General features: G+C 50.6%; 1 protein-coding gene, 1 long non-coding RNA gene and 1 other non-coding gene across 3 annotated transcripts in view; 2 read left to right on the forward strand and 1 right to left on the reverse strand.

Moving 5' to 3' along the window:
• Positions 1-4,485: 4,485 nt before the first annotated feature.
• Positions 4,486-9,975, reverse strand: LOC140686231 (uncharacterized). Its single transcript, XR_012059910.1, has 2 exons — positions 6,410-9,975; positions 4,486-6,285 (listed from the first exon to the last, which is right to left on the reverse strand). It is a non-coding gene; the product is annotated as an uncharacterized lncRNA (long non-coding RNA).
• A 2,338-nt stretch (positions 9,976-12,313) lies between these two features.
• The window catches only part of FOXK2 (forkhead box K2), a 49,854-nt gene continuing 42,375 nt past the window's right edge, over positions 12,314-19,792 (forward strand). The window contains exon 1 of the mRNA XM_072939940.1: positions 12,314-12,741. Coding sequence (XP_072796041.1) covers positions 12,329-12,741 — 413 coding nt within the window. The 5' untranslated portion in view covers positions 12,314-12,328. The remainder of the gene's footprint in view (positions 12,742-19,792) is intronic.
• On the forward strand, positions 14,672-14,833 carry LOC116279621 (U1 spliceosomal RNA). Its single transcript, XR_004188950.1, has one exon. It is a non-coding gene; the product is annotated as a U1 spliceosomal RNA (small nuclear RNA).

Raw genomic sequence — 19,792 nt, forward strand, 5'->3', positions numbered from 1 at the left:
GGCCTTCCTTTAGCAGGGCTGATCTAATTTTGCTTGTTATTGAAAAGTTTAGAGAAGATGGTCGCATTCTTACTGGGGATGCTACTCCGGGAACTGTCATCAGATTTGGCCAGACCTGTCCGCGGTGAGCTGGAGGGCCTCGGCTCCTCGCACGTCTGCACACGGGCACTCGCCTCTAACTGGCAAGGTGGCCTGTTGGGAGCTTTGTGTCAGGCATTTCATCGTTTGCATTTCGTGTCAGATCAGGAAGAAATGGAAAGCACTTTCTGTGTTTGCTGTCCTCGTCTTCAGTGACTGGATCCAGTCGGTTCTGTGTGGGTCTGCCCTCCTGCTGAAGGGGCCTGCTCTGTTTTCATGTGATTTGTCTGCGACACGAGGAAACATTACATTCATCTGCTTTGTGCAGCCTTCGTGATTTTTGATGGTTGCAAAGATACTCGCTGATGTGAAAGTCTCTGTGATGTAATGCCTGTCTTGTTGAAATCTGTATCAAGTGAAACAACACAGGCCAAATTTAGTCTTCGTATAGGCTAGTCAGTGTCATGTAGCAGTTTTCCTGTTAGAAAATAACTGTTTTAAAATGTTTCGGGAAGCATCTCTTTGGTCCATTGTACGTTTTACTTGGTCTTTGTAAATGGGATCACAATCTGAACAAATGGACTTCCTGTTCACCAGGGTTGGGGGAGTTGTTACTGTATTGTGCGTCCTAACAGGCAGTGTCACTGTCAGCCATGGAGTCAGCAGTGGGCAGGGCCGCCTGGCGTGTCCTGCCGACGGGGTGCCTTGTGGTTTTCCTTTCTGTTACCGCCATTTTCCTTCCGGCTTTATTCTTCCTTCTGCTTTTTTGCTTCCTGTTTAGGAGTGTCCTGACTGTCCTGGTAGCTTTCGCTCTGTGCCGTCACACCCATACTCGCTTAGCTGTCAAGAATGTTTTCCTTCGTGACTCTGACCACTACTATCTTTAGTTTCCATTGTGGTACACTTTTCTGATACTGAAGTTCCTACCAGACTTGTTTTCTTCCCCCCTCCACCCCACTTCCAGTAGGATACTTCCTTCTGTTTAAATTTTGGTATGATCAGTAATTCTTTAAAAGTATACAACCTTAATCTGAATTTAAGGCAAATACAACTCACGTGCATTTAAAAATTGTCCTCCGTACGTGTGCTGAGCTCCATGACTGTAATAAAGTAACCATGCACCACACACAGTTACTGGTGAATGTGTGAAAGAAGACACACTTCCTAAGGCCCTTCTGCCTCTCCTGTGAGGGTTGAAATGAGTTGGTACTGAAATTTCCAGCTCTAGTCCGAAACCACATGGTTTCCTCTAGACCCTCCTTGCTTTTCTGTAACTCACACTACAGCATGAGAAATCATCTTTGCTCACTTTTATTTATTTATGTTTATTTGGGGGGATAATTAATTTTAGTTACCTATTTATTTTTAATGGAGGTGCTGGGGATTGAACCCAGGACTTCATGCATGCTAAGCATGCTCTCTGCTACTGATTTGCCCACTTTTAAAACCTGTGGTATTTGATTTGTTAGAGGCAGGATCCCTGTCTTCTCATTTTTAAAAATCTCCTAAATGAAGCACAGTGTCTCCTACGGATGAAGCTCTCCAGTGACGTTGAACTGCCATTGGATTCGTGGGTCAAGGCCGTTTTCATCTTTGTAGCTCTGAGGTTCACCATCAGAATTCTCTCCAAACAGCGGCATCAGTGCCCTTGCTCACGTTCTGACTTTCCTGCTTCCCCTGTCTCTCGTCCCTAAGCGGGGCTGCAGGATGAGGCAGATATTTCCTCTCAGTAGTCTGTGCTTCACTAAAGCTCAGAGGAGGTTTCCACATGGGCCCATACTCTGCCAGGCTCAGAGTCCTGTTGGAGTAACGTCTGTGCACAGTGACTGTCCCAGGCTGAGCAGCTCGGGCGGTGGGGGGGGGGGGGCGTCAGTTCTCACTGTGTGGCAGAGGGCCAGTGTGGCTGGTGGGGGTACTGAGGGAGCCCCATCTTGCATTCGAGTGGCCAGGCCAGCATGTGGGGTGGGGGTGGGGGGGCTCGGAGGAGGGGGCTGGCCACGTGTGAGGGAATTTAGGGTGCTGATCCAGGTGAGGAGACTGAATCAAGGCTGCCTCCCTCCCTGGCCCGATGAAGGCAGGGCCTGTGTCCCCTTTGCTCCTTGTGGGCCTGGGCAGCCAGCACTGGGCCCAGCATGAGGCGGGAGACAGGAACTGTTTGATGAGTGGAAGAGGAAACGAATGAATTAATGAATGAATGGGCAATGAGGAACCAGGAGGCAAAGTTAGCCTGGAGGTTTAGAGCTCAGGAGATGTGAGGACCAAGGATGCCAAACAAAGGCAGGGAGAAGCCACAGGGAGCTCCTGGGCTGGGGCGGGGGGGGGGGGGTGGGGGTGGGGAGCTCAGGGCCCTGAGCAGCAGCAACAGAGGCTCCTCTATTCAGAAACAGCCTTTAGCTATTGAATTAGTCTGTCCCGCTGTCTGCGTTTCACATGTTTTCCATGTGGGCTTTGAGGGACACCAGCCTCAGCACAGAGATCCAGAAAGGTGACCCAGAGAAGACTTGCTGGACGGTGATGCTCAGGGCAGCTGAAGCGGGTCTGGGTGTGGGACACAGGTCACTCCAAGGGGCACTCGCCTCACACCTCCCTAGGCAACTCCCAGGCGTCCCTGGTATCTTCTCAAACTTAGTTAAGCCTGGCTCAGAGGACGGCTGAGGACGGCTGTGCAGGGCCTGCCTGCCCCAGGGTGCCTTCCAGGGGCTGCCTTTCTGGGGGCATTGCCTTCACACGGGAGGTAAGTGCCCCCAGCCACACATGACAGCCCTGTGCCTGGTGTGCAGGACGCACAGAGGGACACACCACGGACCCCTTCCTGCCTCCAGGAGTCCACAGAGTGGAGACAGGTCTCCCCGGCCTCCAGAGCTCCGCAAGGGGGTCTTTGGAGAAGAGGGTTTGACGGAGGAGGATTAGAAAGACACTTTCAGGCCCAGCCAATGTCAGCAAGTTTAAGGGTGCTCTTGGTATTTTCCTTTAAAAATTGGTATTATAAGATTTCTCTCAAGCTCTTGTTTTTTAGAATGAAATTCAATTAGAATTGTACTATTCATCTGTAAATGTCACTCTTTCCAAAAATCAGGCATGTTTTAAAACATGTTACCAGTTTCTAACTTTTAAGTGATGCAGTTATGTTTTCCAGCTGTCATTAGAATGCAGTTTTAAGTTGAAAATAGAAAAGTGAGACATGCTTACTGTTACTATTGCTTTAGGAAAAACGGCATCATCCCAAGAGGTGGGAGTGCTGTGAGCCGCTGGGGGAGCTGTTCGGGCCTTTCCTGCTGAGCAGGTGTGGGTCCGCCCCGTCCACAGCACACACACTGCGTCCCCTGCCACGGACTCGCCCCTTCTCTCCTTCTCTGTGGGTGGACGTCCTCGTGGCTGTTCAGCTGGCCGCCCCTGGTGTGCGTGGAAGTCCCGTGAGGATTTCTGCCTCAAGCCGAGCGGGAATCCGCACCCAGCACGGCTGCGCTGGTGATGTGTCAATCCCACACCTGGAGCCACGGGTCAGAAGACACCACCCGTCAAGCCTCACTAGATCTGAACGAGCTTTTTTTGGAAACTCAGAAAACACTTTCCACAAAATGCTTGCGAGGAAGCACAAAAGGGCACATCCACAGAGCGTGCACCAGCTCCCAGGGACCAAGGGCAGGGCTTGGCCAGGTGGGCGCCCCCACCCCAGTCACCCAGCGTTTGTTTCTTACTTGCTGAAGGCACTTGAGTTGTTTCAGCTTTTGGTTGTTACGAATAAAGCTGCTGTGAGCATTCTTAGACAAGCCATTTTGCAGGCATCTGCTTTCTTTTCTTCTGGGTAGGAGTGGGATGGCTGGATCTACACATATGTGGTGGTGGGGGTGTGTGTGCGTGCGCACGTGCGTGTGCGCGTGTGCGCGTGTGTGGGGACTTTATCTAAGAAGCTGCCAGACTGTTTCCCAGCACGGCTGCACCACTTTGTTCCCACCAGCAGCGCAGGGGCGTTCCAGTGGCTTCACATCACTGCCTGCACGTGGTAGGGTCGCTCTCGTTTCAGCTCTTCCTCTAGTACCTTGTTGCGCTTTTAATCTGCGTTTTGCCTGATGACGGTTGACGCTGGAGATCTCCTGTGTTTGCTGACCGCTCATCTTCTCTTGTGGAGTGGCTGTTCAGGCCTCTTGACTGTCTTTGAAATTTTAGTTTCCTTTTTGCTGTGGAGTGATAGGAGTTCTTTTAAATTCTGTGTAGGGAGTCCTGTCAGACTCTGTATATATTGTGAATATTTCCTCAGTGTGTGGCTCACGATTTCAAGTTTTTCATCATCTTTTGAGGAGCAAAATGTAAACTTTTTTCAAAACCCTATCAATTTTTTTTCCTGTTGATGGTTTTCACTTTTGGGGTCCTGGGACCCAAAAGACACAAGAAAAAAAGAAACACAAGGATAGTTTCCCATGTTTTATTTTTGGTAGTTTGTTTTGTTTTTCCAGACAGCTCTGTGATCCATCACAAATTAATTTTTCTGTGTGGTGTAAGGTGCGGGTCAGACTTCTCACTTGTCGTAATGACTCAGATACCAAGTTGCTCCAGCATTATTTACTGGATCGAAGAGAAACCTCTGCTTGCAACACTTCTGACGCCAGAAATGTGGGTTTTCCCCGTTCCCTGTGGGTGCCAGCAGGTGTCCTGCAGTCTCAGCCGGTTCTCACACGAGCTGCACGGTGCGTGCGGACGCCACAGGCTGCGGGCTCTGTCCCACAGGCTGCCCCACTTCCAGCGCCACCCTTAAGTAGGGGGTCCCCAGGGTCCCCACGCTTCTATCCAACTTGCCTACAGCTCGGGCATGCCCACAACCCCTTCTTCAGGCTCGATAATCTGCTAAAATGGCTCACATAACTCAGGGAAATACTGAGTTATGTTGGCTGGCTTGTTACGAAGCCTTTTCTGAAGAATGCAGATGAACAGCCAGTTGAGGAGACACACAGGGTGAAGCCCAGCGGGGTCTCGAACGCGGAACTCCTGCCCCGTGGGGTGGGGGTGCCACCTCCCGGCACCTGGATGTGTTCACTAGCCCAAAAGCTCTCTGAATCCCACAGTTGAGATACTTTTATGGACGTTTCATCACAGTCCTGATGGTTAACTCCATCTCCAGCCCGTCTTCTCTCCCAGAGGACGGGGGTGGGGCTGAAGCTTCCACTTCTAACATTTCTAACCCTGATCTGTCTTTCTGGTCCCGCCCCATCCAGGCACCCACCCAGAGTTGCTTCATCAGAGCAAAGGATGCTCCTGTCATCCAGGAAACTCAAGGGACTCAGGAGCTCTGGCCAGGGACCAGGACAGAGACCGGGTATCATGTGTTATGTCACACTGTCCTTTCCCGGTTGACTACCTCTGGCACCTCTGTCGCAGTCGGTTGACTGCGTGGAGACCCATCCCTGATGCATCTGTCCTTGCTCCCGCACCACACAGTGCTGGTCAGCGGAGCTTTGTGCTGGTCTGCCTCCGTGCTTTACCAGCTGCAGGTTGTACGGAGATCACTGTGTGACTGAGTTTCTCGTGAAAGCTGAGTTAGAGGAGGAGCTTTATGTTCACTTGGTGACTACAGCTTTATTTTAATTACGTTAAGATAGCTGTAAGTCCTTCAAACTTCTTTTTCAAGATCATTGTGGTCCTTTGCGTTTCCATATGAATATTAGAATCAGTTTGTTGGTTCCTACCAGCAAGCCAGCTGGGGACTGGACTGCGGTGATACTGACTCTACAGATCAATCGGGCCAAATGTTACCAACCTAGCAAATCAGTCCTCAAGCAAATACTTGGCCCTACAGCAACACAGCTGATTCAGTCGGTCAGGGTGAGCTCTGTGTTGTCAGGGGCATCTCCGCACACAGCCTGGTGGTGGAAAGACGGTGTCCGTAATTCTGACTCTGGGCTCCGTGAGAGCCTGAAATGCCTCCTGAGTTGTCAAGAGGAGGAACTCCCAGCAGTGAGGTTTGATATCACGTTGCTGTGGTTGTACCACAGCTATCTGAAACCTCAGTGAGATGATGGCTGTGGATCTCCTTACCAAGTGGACCTCAGTGTACTTCTGCGATTTGACAAATACCTGCTGCTGGCCTGCAGCTGTGATGTGGCGCTAGGAACACAGGTGCGGCACACTCCTGCCTCAGCAGTATTCCTGCCTGGGACGTTTCATCAAACTGAACACTTAGTTTATGGTATTTACTCTGGAGTATTTGAGTTTCTGTGAAGAAGAAAACCAGAAGTGCGAAATTTATCATTTATTCAACATAATGCTTACATCCATGATAAGACCTTTTAGATTTATGGTACTGATTACCAGCAGGGCCATATTTGAATGAACATACCTTACTTTTTCCTGAACACTTGGCCAGAATAAGAATATTTCTCTCCTCTCTGAACACTATTTTCATGCAGTTCAAAGTGCTACTTCCATCTCCTGCAGTGGACAGAGTACCCACAGCCCTGGACGGCCTGAAAGCAGCCCCTGGAGCCCCGTGTGAGACGGCCTCACGAGGCAGCTGTGTCTTGTCAGGAGCACAGTGAATCAGAGGCATGGCGCCAGGCCTCGCAGCACTGGAGTCAGGGAGCTAAGAAAAGTAACCATACAAGAAAGAAAGTAACAATGCAGCGGAGACAGGAAGTTATTAAGTGTCCAATAACAGGCACAAGTTAGGGAGTCCCGGGTCCTGGAGAGTGCCAGCAGAGCTGCCACAGCAAGGGAATACTTTGTGCAAAGAGAGGGGACTGGGGTGATGCCACAGGGCGCCTGGGGGCAGCCGGAGAGCTGTGCGTGTGAACCAAGGTGGGGTGCAACGGGGTGGCATCTGGGGGGCACACATGGGCAGTGAGAAGGGGGACTGTCGGGCGGAGCTGGACCAGGAGGAAATGCGGGCTCCGGGGTCTGGCTTTCATCTGGGTGCAAACTGCGGGCTTCTGAAGGCTTCCTAGGAGGAAAAGTTACGAAACCCAGTGTCACCTTCTCAAGACCACAGGACTTGTAATCACGGGGTGTTCACAGTGTTTTGCCACATGAAAGCACTCGCAGTGCAGGAGTTCCCTCTGAATTTTTGTTTCTTAAAGAGTATCAACATCCATGACTGTTCCACACCAGTAAGCGCCTCGTTCCTCGTGTGGTCATCCTTACCCTGAGCCCCCTCTTCCAAGGTTAAGGCAGCCAGCTTGCTTATGACTCGCATTTGGACGGCTTCTTTCTCGCTTCATAGTTTCATCTTGTCTTAGTCTTTAGCCTTAAAGTGTATGTTTTGTACACTTGTAAGTTAGGTGGTGTTTTCCTCCCCCATCAGTCTCTGGCTCCTAACTGGAGCTCTGTGTGTTTACATTCAGTGTGTTGATTGGCACAGCTGGGTTTAAAGCCACCACCCTGCTGCTCTGTTTGTTCCATCTGCTCTTTATTCTTGCTCTCTTGCCTTCTACTGGATTATTCACGTGTTTTTAAAATTTTATCTCTGCTTGTATTTTTGGTACATTAATATGTTCATATACGTTTTGCATGTCAGTTTGATATTTGTGTATATAACATGCATATTTATACTTATTTCCGTGGTTGATGTGGAAGTTACAGAACGTGCCCTTCACTGATCACAGTCCGCTCTGAAGTTGTATTACATGACTCCATCAACCAGGTAAGAAAGTTAGAACGCAGAATAACCGTAACTCCCTACTGCTCTTGGTTCTCCTGTCATAGTTTTTATTTCCACAGGTTGCTGTTTAATTTGGTAGCCACTAGCCACATGCGGCTATTTAAATATAAGGTTAAATTATAACTGAACACAACCTTAAAATTCAGCTCCTCAGCCACACACCTGAAGTGCCCCCGGGGTGGGGGTTCTGGCGGCGACAGGCCCAGCTGCTCCATTACTGCCGTGTTGTGCTGGGCAGCGCTGATCAAAACCTGCAACATGTGATTCTAAGATCTGCTCTAAGCCTCCACTCGATAATCTTGTGTCTTTTATTATTTTGGGGGTAGGGAAGTAATTAGGCCTGTTTATTTATTTCTAGAGGAGGTGCTGGGGATGGAAGCCAGAGCCTCGTGCCCGCCGAGCACCCCCAGCCTTTACAGACGTGTTCCCGCCAGCATGCCTGGGGCTCCGCCAGGCTGCTCCCCTTCAGCTTGTTGGAGGCTGAGCCCCTGGTGACGTTTTCCAGCTCTGATTTACCCTCAATTCGTGAAAGATGCTTTTGTCGAGTGTTCGATTCCAGTCATGAAGACCTGGGCAGTCTCCTGTCCGCACTTTACAAGTATAGTGTCATTTTCCTCTGGCAGCACGGCTTCCGATAAGCAGTCAGCAGTCATTCTCGCTGAGGTTTCCCAGGAAGTTAATCTTTTTTCCTTTGTCTTCATTAAGGCTTTTATCTTCATCTTTGGTTTCCAGCAGTTGGGCTATGAGACAGCTCCGTTTGTTTTCCTTTGAATTTGTCCTCTTTGGGCTTTGCTGAACTTTTCGGATCTGTGGGGTGATTGAGTCCTACCAGTGTGTAAAATCTGTACACGTTCTCTCTGTAAATATTTCTTCTGCTCCGTTTTCCCCTTCCTTTTGACAGCCCAGTTTTAGGGACATTAGACCCTTTGATCTTGTCCCACAGGTCTCTCATAGTCTTTTGTTATTTGTTTTCCTTATTTTCATTTTTTTCCTGTTATTTTATTTTTTATTGAGGTGTAGTTGATTTACAACGTTAGTTTCAAGTATAAAGCAAAGCAATCCAGTTACCTGTATACATTATATATACTTTTCAGATTGTTTTCCATTAGAGCTTATTACAAGAAATTGAATATAGTTCTCTATGCTATGCAGTAGGTCCTTGTTTATCTGTTTTATGTTATCTGTTAGTCCCAAACTCCTGATTTACCCCCCACCTTTTCTTACAGGGTTTTGATTGAGATGATTTCTACTGATGTGGCTGAGCTGAAACTTCCTCTCTCCAGCTGTACCCAGTCTGGTGCTTGGCAAGTCGAGGAGTTCTCTTCAGAGACTGTTGTTTTTCCGCGACTCCTGGCAGGGAGCCCTCGCTCCTGGTGTGGCCCTTCTGCTGCCCCAGCTGGCTGCCTGGGTGGCACGAGACCTCTCCCTTTGCCTCCAGACCCCTCGCACTGCGGGGCCTTGGGGCCTCTGCTCAGCTCCCATGTGGCACCTGCAGTCAGAAGAGGTTCAAAGAACTGTTAGTTGCTATGAGATCACTTCCTCCAGCTTAATTTATTTGTGTGTGTACATTTATGAAAAAATGGGGATAATATTGATTCTGTGCCCTGCCTCACCCTAGTAACTCTCTTCAGTGGGTATATGGACTGTCAGGAGGAAAAAAGCCCCAGACATGGTATTAAGAGAGAAATCGCCAATATAACTCTAGTCTTAATCAAAACTTGCATTTATTTATGTTTTCATCAGTAATGTATTAATAATAGCTATAATACTAATTCAACCCAGAAGTATTTTTAACATGAGACTTAAATTTACAGCAAATTGCACATTAAAGACATGTGTGTATATATATGTATCTCCCTCTCCAGGCATAAACATGGTGTCATCAATAAATGATGTTCAAGTGTGAACACTTGTGGGGGAATTTGAGCTTAGGAGAAAAGGATTTAACACAACTCCTGACTGTTAACCAAGAGACTGTTTATATGTTTATAAAACATGTGAGTAGGTTTCGAATCACGATGGCATTCAGGATGCATTTGCTACAGTTAGGGAATGATGTCATGGTTTTATTTTAAAAGGCAGTATGTTAATCTTTGGGAAATTACATTCATTGCAACTATTTAGTTTTATTTTTTAAATTTTTTGGGGGGGAGGGAATTAGGTTTATTCATTTATTTTTAGAGGCAGTACTAGAGATTGAACCCAGGGCCTGTATATGCTAAGCATGCAGTCTACCACTTGAGCTATATCCTCCCTGCCTCATTGCAACTATTTAAATATGATGGGAAATTTTACTATTACCTTAAATGTGGGAACTTAACAAATTTTCAGAAAACTAGCTTCCTGGGTACTTTTGCAAAAAGCTTTGAGGTTCGTGGATCCAACTACCCTTTTCTGTAGCCTAAATCATTACAAGGGACACAGTTGGGCCTCCCTGTTTTTGGTTTTGTCCCACACAGCAAACAGGTTGATCTTTTTAGAACTTCAACTGGGTCATGTTACTCCTTGCTTGAAACACCCAGTGGTTTCCTGTCTCAGGTAACGGGGGCCGGTGGAGCTGCAGCCCGGCTGTCTTTCCTCCCTCACGCCTGTGACACACTGAGCATCCTCCCATGCTGCGCCACTGCCCTTGCTCTTTGCCTGGAGGTCACCGTGGCCCCAGCTCAGGATCTTGAAGCCTCAGGTCAAGGGTGTCCTTCTCTGGCCTCTCTGCCTGCTCTGCATGCTGCCCCTGGGCTGTGCCTGTATGTGCACAGGTGTACTGCGGGTCCTCCACCAGCAGCACCTGGCAGGTGCCCCATGGTCTCGCTCTGCTCTCTTCTGGCACCTGTGTCCTACACGGGCACACTCCTGGTTGAGGGAACAAAGCTTCGTGAGCCCTGGGTGTGTCTCCTCCACATCCCACCTTCAGCTCCGTGCCCACCTGAGGGCACCTCCGTGCTGCTTTGGATCAGTCTTTCTTTCATACGCGCTGATGGGATGTGGCTGCCGGGTCTGCTCTCTGCTTTGGTCCAACCCTGGCCTGTGTCTGGTATACAGCAGGTGCTTACTGAGCACTGGGAACGGATGGAAGGGCGAGCGCAAGCCCTCCTGCTCTGGAGCCTCGTCAGACTCCTCGTGTCAGTGACCTCATGTGGCCCTAACCGTGTGCCTTCCATCCAGGGGCCTCGTGTGGGCACAGTCGGGGCACAGCTGAGACACATCAGTGCAACAGGACAGGCTCACCCTCTTGGTACCTGCAGGCCTGGGTTCCCTGCGTGTGGTGGACACCGTGAACAGTGGTTTGTAGGGTCGTCTGAGTTTTTAACAGCATGCCCTCCAAACACAGTCAGTTACTTTATCACAAGGCCGCTTCCGAATGCCGGGGAGAGCAGTGGCCGTCCCCCGGGAGGAGCACAGAGCCAGGGCCCAGGACGCCGGGACAACACACCCGACAGTCACTTGTCAGCTGGTTTGGAAACATCCGTTACACCAGATCAGACGCTCTTTCCTTTGATCAGCTGTGTTTTGTCGTGGATGAAAGGCTTCTCCACCGATCGCTTCCCTTCCTGTCTCCACACCACCTGAAATCTCTCCCGTACGTGAGTGAGTACTTCACGAGACGACTTTTTGTCCTGTCTAGGACGGACTGCGCCCTTTTGGTTCGAAGCCGTGTGAACCCTCCGGAGTTTGTACCGTAACTGCAAACGCATCTCTGGAGGACAAGCCAGGGAGATGTCGCGTTCAGAGGGACATGGTAACTTTTTCCATTTCTTCAGAAGGGCTTTCTATACAGAGAACGAGGAGAGCCGGCGGCGGCCCCCAGCGCGGGCTGTGTCAGCGGAGCCGGACTTGGACCTGCCTCTCTCCAGGCTCCCCGCTCCCCCCGGGCCCACGGAGCCACGCGTGTCCCGCGCCCTGTCCGCGCACCCTCCCCTCCCCGCTCCCCCCACTCCCCTCTCCGCTCCCCTCCTCGCGCCCTGCCCGCGCACCCTCCCCCGCCCCTCCCGTACTCTCCCCACTCCCTTTCCCGTGCCCCCTCCCCTCCTCGCTCTCCTCTCCTCCCCTCTCTCCTCCTGGCTGACACCGTGGGGTCCCACAGCCACTGCAACCGTGGAAACGCTTGGGTTTCGGTTGCCAGCACGCGGCAGGATCCGGCTACACTTGAGGGTGCGCGCGAGGCAGCAGCGACAAAGCGCGCCGCCGGGTGCGGAATACGCAGGCCCCCAGCCGCCCGCCCGCGCCGACCTTGACCCGCCCCCGGCCCAGCCCTCGCACCCGCCCCCCGCGCGGCGCGGCTGCTCCGCAGCTCCGCGACTCCGCGGCCGGCCCAGCTCCGCCCCGGGTTTTCCAGGCCGCCGGGAGCCGCGCCTGCGCAGGGCGCCGCGGCCGACGTGCGGACGCACAGCCGGCGTGCCTCGCCATTGGCTGGCGGCCGGTAGCCCCACTGCCGTGCACCGCCCCCATAGGCGGGCACGGCCGTCAGTCACGGGCCGGCGCCGGCCCGCGGCGCGCCGCGCGTGTCCCGCCCCTCGCCGCCGCTCGTCGCTCGCCGGCCGGCGGCCTCGCTCGGCCCTTAGCTCCGTGGCGGCGGCGGAAGGCGGCCCGGGCCCTCGCAGGCCCATGGCGGCGGCCGCGGCGCTCCCGGGCGCGGGCGGGCCTCCCGCGGGCGGCGGGGCCGGGGGCGGCGGGGGCGCGGGCGGCGGGTCCCCGCCGGGCGGCTGGGCCGTGGCGCGCCTCGAGGGCCGCGAGTTCGAGTACCTGATGAAGAAGCGCTCGGTGACCATCGGGCGCAACTCGTCGCAGGGTTCGGTGGACGTGAGCATGGGCCACTCGAGCTTCATCTCGCGGCGCCACCTCGAGATCTTCACGCCCCCGGGCGGCGGCGGCCATGGCGGGGCGGCCCCGGAGCCGTCGGCGCAGCCCGGGCCCGACGCGGGCGGCGACTTCTACCTGCGCTGCCTCGGCAAGAACGGCGTGTTCGTGGACGGTGTGTTCCAGAGGCGCGGGGCGCCGCCGCTGCAGCTGCCGCGCGTGTGAGTGGGGCCGGGGGCGGACGAGGGCTGGGGGCTGCGGCCTTGCCGGCCGGCCTGGGACCCGAACCCCCACCTGGACCCAGACCCCGACCCCGCGACCCCACCTAGAACCCGCCTCCGATGCGCGACTCGGCCCGCGGCCCACCCAGGACCAGGAGAACTCAGATCCAGGCAGGCCCTGAAACCACCCAGCCCCGCTGCCCCCGACCTACGTCTTATGGTCAGGACGCAGCCCACGTCCTCCCCACATGTAGGAGGCAGTCCGGACCCCGAGTTGGAACCCCAGGCCTCGTCCATCCAGGACCTAGATCGCGGTCTCTGGCCTCAGTCTACCTCCTAGCCGACCCCGACCCCAACCCCAACCCCGTGACCCTGGCCGGATCCCACTCCAGACCCCAGCCTCGCCGCCTCATCCACCCGACCCATGGCCAGAACGCAGACCACAAGCCCTGCCGCAGGTCCCATCCTCACTTTCCCAAAGCTGGAGGCTCAGGCAGCTGTGCACGTGGGCTGAGGGTTTCTGCGCTTCTCTGTGCGTTCTGCGAGTTTGCATGTATTTTTCGTAACTAGCACGGAGGTAGTACAGCGCAGAAGTGTTCAACTCTGGCGTGTGGAACCGCCCAAAATCTGTATCTTCACTGATGATGGGTTATCTGTTACTTCCTTTTTGTTCTGGATGTTTTCAGTAGTGTATTATTTCAAGAATTATTTAAGCTGTAGGAACTCCCTTTTCTTACCTTATTTTTTGTTGCCTAAAAATTGAAAACTCTTGAAAAGTGCTAAATTTTCAAATCTGTGCTCTGAACCTTAAAATTTGGGGAAAGCTGTACACTTTCAACATGATTTTTAAAAGTCGCTTGATTATTTGGAAGTTCTTATAAGGTCTTATAGAGTGGTAATTAAGGGAGCTTCATGAGGAACTATCAGTCCTGCTACAAAGCAGTTCAGCTGGTTCTCTGATTTTGTGAAGTTATCATTTACTCTGCTTGAAAAACAAACTTGCTCTCTAGAAAATGCTAATTATTCCTCGGGGACTTTCTAGATTATTCCATGTAGAACCTTTCTCCACAAACCGGAATTTTTGTCTGCTTCCAGCTGTTGGAGGTGCGGATAAGAGTGCTGCTTGTCTTCACTGCTTGATTTTTGTGCACGTGTGCTGCGTTACTGCGTGGCCTGCAGAGCGCACCAGCTGGTTCCCTAGGCCTTGATGGGAGCGTCTCAAGCAACATTACTTTTCAAACTTAAAGCAGTTTTGTGTGTATTTATACTGAAGAGTGCGTAAAATGGGTGGTAGGGACCTAACGGCTGCCTTTTAATTTGACTTGTTTACAGATAACTTGACATCACAACAAAGGGTATTATATTTTTCCTCTGAGAATTTTGAGGTTTTTAAAGAAAATTCTCTTATTATCATTCAGCCAAAACTATTTGTGTTGACATTCCAAACATGGAAATAAGTGGAGCTTTCCGCGAGGGAGCAGAATTGAGACTTTTTTGAAGGGTGAAGTGAGCCTTGTAGAAATGATGAACAAGAGGTGGTGGGCAGGAGTAGGGCCTCTAGCCTTCAGCTCCAGCTGGTGCACAGGGCAGAGCCTGGGCTTCTTACGGGCCTGGGGACCTCTGCTTGCACTGACAGATGGGAGTAATTTTTTTCCACAGAAGGGGTTTTAGCATTTTTACAGTGTGAAATGAGTGGATAATTGTTAGGATTTTTAAGGCAAATGCCTTTTTTGTAAAGCATTATTTCTAAGTTGTTGGTGTAGGATGGTAACAGGTATGTAATGGAAAAAAACTGTAAAGACAATTGGTGCTACCTAAATGTAGAGAAATTGTTTTAAAAACCTTTTTCTTGAAATTCAACTCAGTTTTATGTTACAAGTTCTTTTTAAGATTAAAAAAATTAAATTGTATCAATTTAAAAACACATGTAATACTTACCTGAAGGGGAGATACCATGATCACAAAGGTGGTTTTCCAGGGCGAGGCTTATCCGTTACACTCCGGATGTACTGACCCCTGCAATTTCCCCAAATGTGGGAAAATTGACTGGATAATTTGTAGTAGTGGGGGACTGCATTCGCACTTTCCCCTGTTTAAAAATAAAATGTAATTTAGAGCAATTATGCAGAGGTTGAAACTTTATTCATCATTTCAGACTTGCTTACCGAATTGAGAATCACTGTAGAATTTTTAAAATATGGCAACCTATGGTTGATCTCTTATTTGAATGACAATGATTGTATTCCAATTCCAACTTTAAAATGAATTTATGTTTTGTAGTTAGTATAAAAAATTTACATACAGAGAATTTGAAAGAGTACATAAGTAGTTTAGGCTTAAAGTATGTTTTATTATTTTATTAAAATAATAAAGTATTGATGTGGGGGAAGAGAGAAAGGGCTGTGATTCTGTATGTTGGCTGTCATGAGTATTTTAAACGGTTTGAATAAGACCTGATTTCAAGCACCTTTTCCGTTGTGGTTGGTCAGTTCCTTGCCTATGTGGCCTGGGGTGGGAGCTGAGTATGTACTCGAGTGCCAGAGCACGTGGTTTTCCAGAAAACAAGTGATTTCCAAAAAATCCTTGGTTTTTGGCCAAGTATGCAGGTCTGTATATACAGAAATGCAACTTTTTCCTCTGTGGAGTGGTCTAGGTAGGAGAGCCCTGAGGCACCTGGGCCGGGTTCCTGAAGTGGGCAGGTGCAGGTGGCCCTGCTGGTGCGGCTGGGCGGCAGCCTGGTACTGGAGGAGGTGGAATTCAGGCTGGAAGGGCCCTTGGGGCAGGTTTGTGGAGCATGAGGTTTGCCTAGGCCTGGTGGGGCAGTGTTTTCACTGAGGTCAGCCAGAGAATGAAGAATGTTCTCTTTGAGGACAGGGTCTTTGTTTGTCTAAGCACCTGGTCTGGCGCCTGAGTGATCTTCTGAGTGTTTTAGGAAGATCTGTTGGGCAGGGGAGCCTGAGTTTGCTGTTGTTGCTCTTGGTGTGGCTGTGGTAGCATGCTGAGTACAACTTACAAATAAAAGTAAACAACTTTTTAACAGTTACTTACAGTTTGAAATGTCAAGTGAATTTGATGTATTTTTCAGTTAGTAAGATCATAAATGTCTAATAGCCAGTCATAAGTAGAACAAGTTGAATTTACTGTAGCCCAAAACTATTTGACATGTAAAGCTGCAATTGTGTTTATTTAGAAAAGTGACGTGGTTCTGGTGCTAAATTAACTGCCTGTCGGCTGGTGATACAGCAGCCCCTCTCTTGTGTAGCATGTTTTAACTTGCAGATGAAGTTTGCTAATGCCACATTTGAAGACTCTCATTACATCAGAGATAGCACCCTCCGAGGTGAGGGCTGGAGAGAGGTGAGCAGGCAGTGGCTTCTGGACCTTTGCTGGTGGAGACTGGGGGCAGAGAACCGAAGGAGCTCAAGGTGACTGGACCCTGCTCTGCTGGAGGGGTTGGGCAGAGCCAGGGCTCCCAGAGAATCCCAGTACCAGAAGGAGGGAAGTTGGAAGGGGGGAGCGCCAGGAGGGCCTCGGGAAAAGGACCGTGACCTGCAGCGTCACCTTCCATGGGGAGCTGGGGGCTTGGCGGCTAGGATGTTTTGGAGGATGAGGGAGGAGACTGGGTGTGGGCTCCTGGGTGAAGACAGCCAGAAGGGAGTCGGGGTGGTTATTGCAGGGAGGACCGAGGTGAGATTAGGGTTAGGAAGAGTGGCAACCCTATGGGTCACCACCGTGAAGTGGTGAGGGAAGCCCTGGGAGACAGAGCTTGGCCCCAAGAATGTAGGGTGCACACAGTTGAGGTGTGAGGGGCACAGAGTTCCCAGCAGAAGATAAAATGAGCGTATCTTCTTTGAAGACCTAAGCAGACCCACTCGTGAGGTCCAGAGTGTGTTCTTGTTTGGGGGCTGAGGTGGCTGAAGCACTTGCATTACATTATGACCTGAGACCCTGACCAGCTTGTATGCAGATCCGAGAGTCAGGGTCCGGCAGCTGGACTCTAGGACCCAGGAATGGATGTTGGGCAGAGGCGCTTTGCACTTGGAAAAGTGCTCAGTGTACAAATTAATTGCTTTTTAATGACCACTGTGTATTTTCCTTTAAAAGCTATAATATATATTCATTTGGTAACTTGAGATACATTTTTATCACTGATTGTAGACATTGGAAACAGTGCAGCTATTTTAGCATAATTTTTTTAAGTTTAAAGTAACAACCAGCTTGCTTCCACTTTATCTGGGGTTTAGTAGTTCTGTTGTACCTCGGAGGAGTGGGTCATGGAACTGGTTCTTGGGACTCGCCTGTTAGCGACCCTCTCTCCCGCAGGCTGAGGAAATGTTCCCTCCTCATCTCTTTGTGCTGTGCCTTATCTTCTTGCTTGGCTTTGTCCCCAGCTGGTCCTCCAGGGTGGGGACCGGGGCCTGTATGTGTTTGTACCCTTGGAAATGGCACAGAGCCGCCATCCTTTGATACATACACAGCATACGTGTTCCCGCTGACCGGGGACATCACTGTTGCAGGAGTTTTCTCAAGTGCTGGTCATTTAGCGACAGGACTCCGGTCAGACTTGGCCCCCCTTTTGGGCCCCCGTCTGGGTGCGGGGCTGCTGTGGTCACAGCGGGCCTGTCCATTGTGGAACTGCAGCCGAGCAGGAGGTGGTGCTTGGTGGTGGGGGGGGGTTGAAAACGAAGAAACGAGGGTTTCTAAAATAAGGAAGCTTTTCATGATCGCCATTAGCATTTTGGGTACTATCCTCTTCTGTTGGACATGTTTGTGTAGCTCGGGTCTCGTGTGTGGGTTCTGGAGCAGTTTACAGTGTCTTAGGTAATGACAATGCAGCCAGTCGGCTCCCGCACTCTGGGCCCAGGTTGTAATGAGGATGTTTGAGTTTGCTAAGAAAACACAATATCCCAGGGCATGTTGGAGGCACATATTGTCCTTTCTGTGATTTGAAGCCATTTGAGGGCCGCGCAGGGGTTACCGCCATCACCCAGGAGGTGGCTGCGGTGAGATCAGGAGGCACCGTGCAGGATGCCACCTTTCCGGGCATGCATCCGTTTCTGGGGTGTATGTTTAGTGCTCTGCTGGGATTTTAGACATTATTGGCTTCTGCTGTAGCTTGTCATTCGGGACAGAATGCTTCTGTGTCTCATATAGAGAAAGGTATCAGAACCACAGTGGTTCTCATTGGGGTGCACGTCCCTTCCCCAAGACATTTGGCAACATCTGGAGACACGCTAGGTTGGCGCAGCTGGGAGGGTTGCTATTGACATCTAGTGGGCTGGGGCCAGGGAGGCTGCTAGAAATCCTGTGATGCAGCAGATAGCCCTCCAGCAACAGAATGCTCCCGCCCCAGGCTTCAGTAGTGGGAAGGTACAGACCCTGGAGCACAGTGGTAGCCAGCAGGCGGTAACGGTGGGATGTTAGTCTTAGTCCCGTTGGTGGTAAATTTTAATAACTTAACAAATGGTACCTATTAAGCCTTTAAGGTTCCAAAGCATTGGTTTCAAATTTAGTGTCAGCACCTTTCTAAAAGGAAGCCTGAGGTGGAGATGCCTAGCTGGCGTCGCTCCCTTTGCAGCTTTGGAAGGACAGTCAAAGGACTTGATTCCAAATCTTACCCAGGTTTTAGGAAGATTGGACTTAGCACTTTAAGCAGAGTCTCATGTTCCCCTCCTTGGAGTGTGTAGCTCAGGCATGTCCAGTGGCTTTAGTTAGGCTGATAAGACTATTCTGAGAACAGTTATGGTTCATGAGAAGAAAAGACAGCGAGTTGTTCTAGTCGAGTTGCTCCAGGTTTTCGTGGTCTCTGCCCCCTGGAAGATGAGCAGCTGAGGATGTGAGGGAGTGTGGCGTTAGTGTCCCTGCGGCTGAGGCTGCTGCCAGACGCCCTCTTCTCGTGCTGCTTAGTCACCAGTGAGCGGCGTGTGGAACTCCTCCTTTGACTCTTGAGCAGATGGGATACAGAAAACCCTGAACAAGTAAATTGGAGACTTACTGTTGTGTTTTTCTGGTCTTTTTCAGACCATAATAGCATTTGAGTGCATAAGTGATATTTTTAAAATACTATTTTTTTTTTTTTGCCGCTTCTAAACTTTGGGAGGGTGTTAGGAATTTGAGCATCAGTTTTACAGCTGTTTGAGCTGGGAGGAGGAAGATGTGGTCCATTCCGTTTCCTCCTTAAGTCTCGTGTTCCCACTTTGCTTCGTCTTGCCCTGGACTTGCCCACATGTGGTGTTAAACACTCTTCATCTTCTGTACCTTGGCTCAGGTGTCCATGGGCTGGGCTGGCTCATCCTGTACACTTACTGGGACTGTGGCCTGTGACCTTCAGTGACCTTGAGTAGATCACGTACTTGATAGGACTCAAATGTCTGCTGGTAAATTTGTGTGATGTAGGCTTTAAGTTTGTATTTGGTAGATATTGCACCAAAAGATAGAACATTTATAACTAAAATTAAATACACTCTGATTCTATAATTCACCCCACTTTTCTTCTTGTTCGTATTGATGGTAGATCATCCAAGTGGCATTTTTGGTTTTGTATTGTATTTTTTTTTTAAGTTAAAGTTGATTGATACGTGGAGGGGGTGAGGAAGCCTGGACGCACGTGAACAGAATCTCCTGTAGTTGGGTAAAAGAGTTCTTGCTGATGAGCACTGGTCACGTAGCTGCTGTCACACTGCATGCTCACCCCATAGGTGCGTTCCGAGCAGTCGGACTGCGCTTTTCTTCAGTGCTGGGCAGGGTGTCTTGTCTTGCCTCGTCCCTGCAGACATGTCCTCACTCCCCCCACAGAGCACATGCACAGACTCTGGCTCCTGTGGCCTCGTGCCTTGGGCTGGAGGAGGGGCAGGCTCCCGGTGGTCCTTCTGGCTGAAGAATTTTGCAGAGACCTGAGGAGATCCTTCTGGGATTGCCCAAACCTGAGCACATCCTTGGCCCTCACAGCCCCTCAGTGAGGTAGTCTAGCTCTGATCCCCATGCTCGTCCCATCATGTTGTGACTTCATCACCTGTCCATCCTGTCTCCTCTTATGCAGTATCACCAAACT

Source organism: Vicugna pacos, chromosome 16 (assembly GCF_048564905.1).
Source record: "Vicugna pacos chromosome 16, VicPac4, whole genome shotgun sequence".
In the NCBI taxonomy this organism is placed as follows: domain Eukaryota; kingdom Metazoa; phylum Chordata; class Mammalia; order Artiodactyla; family Camelidae; genus Vicugna; species Vicugna pacos.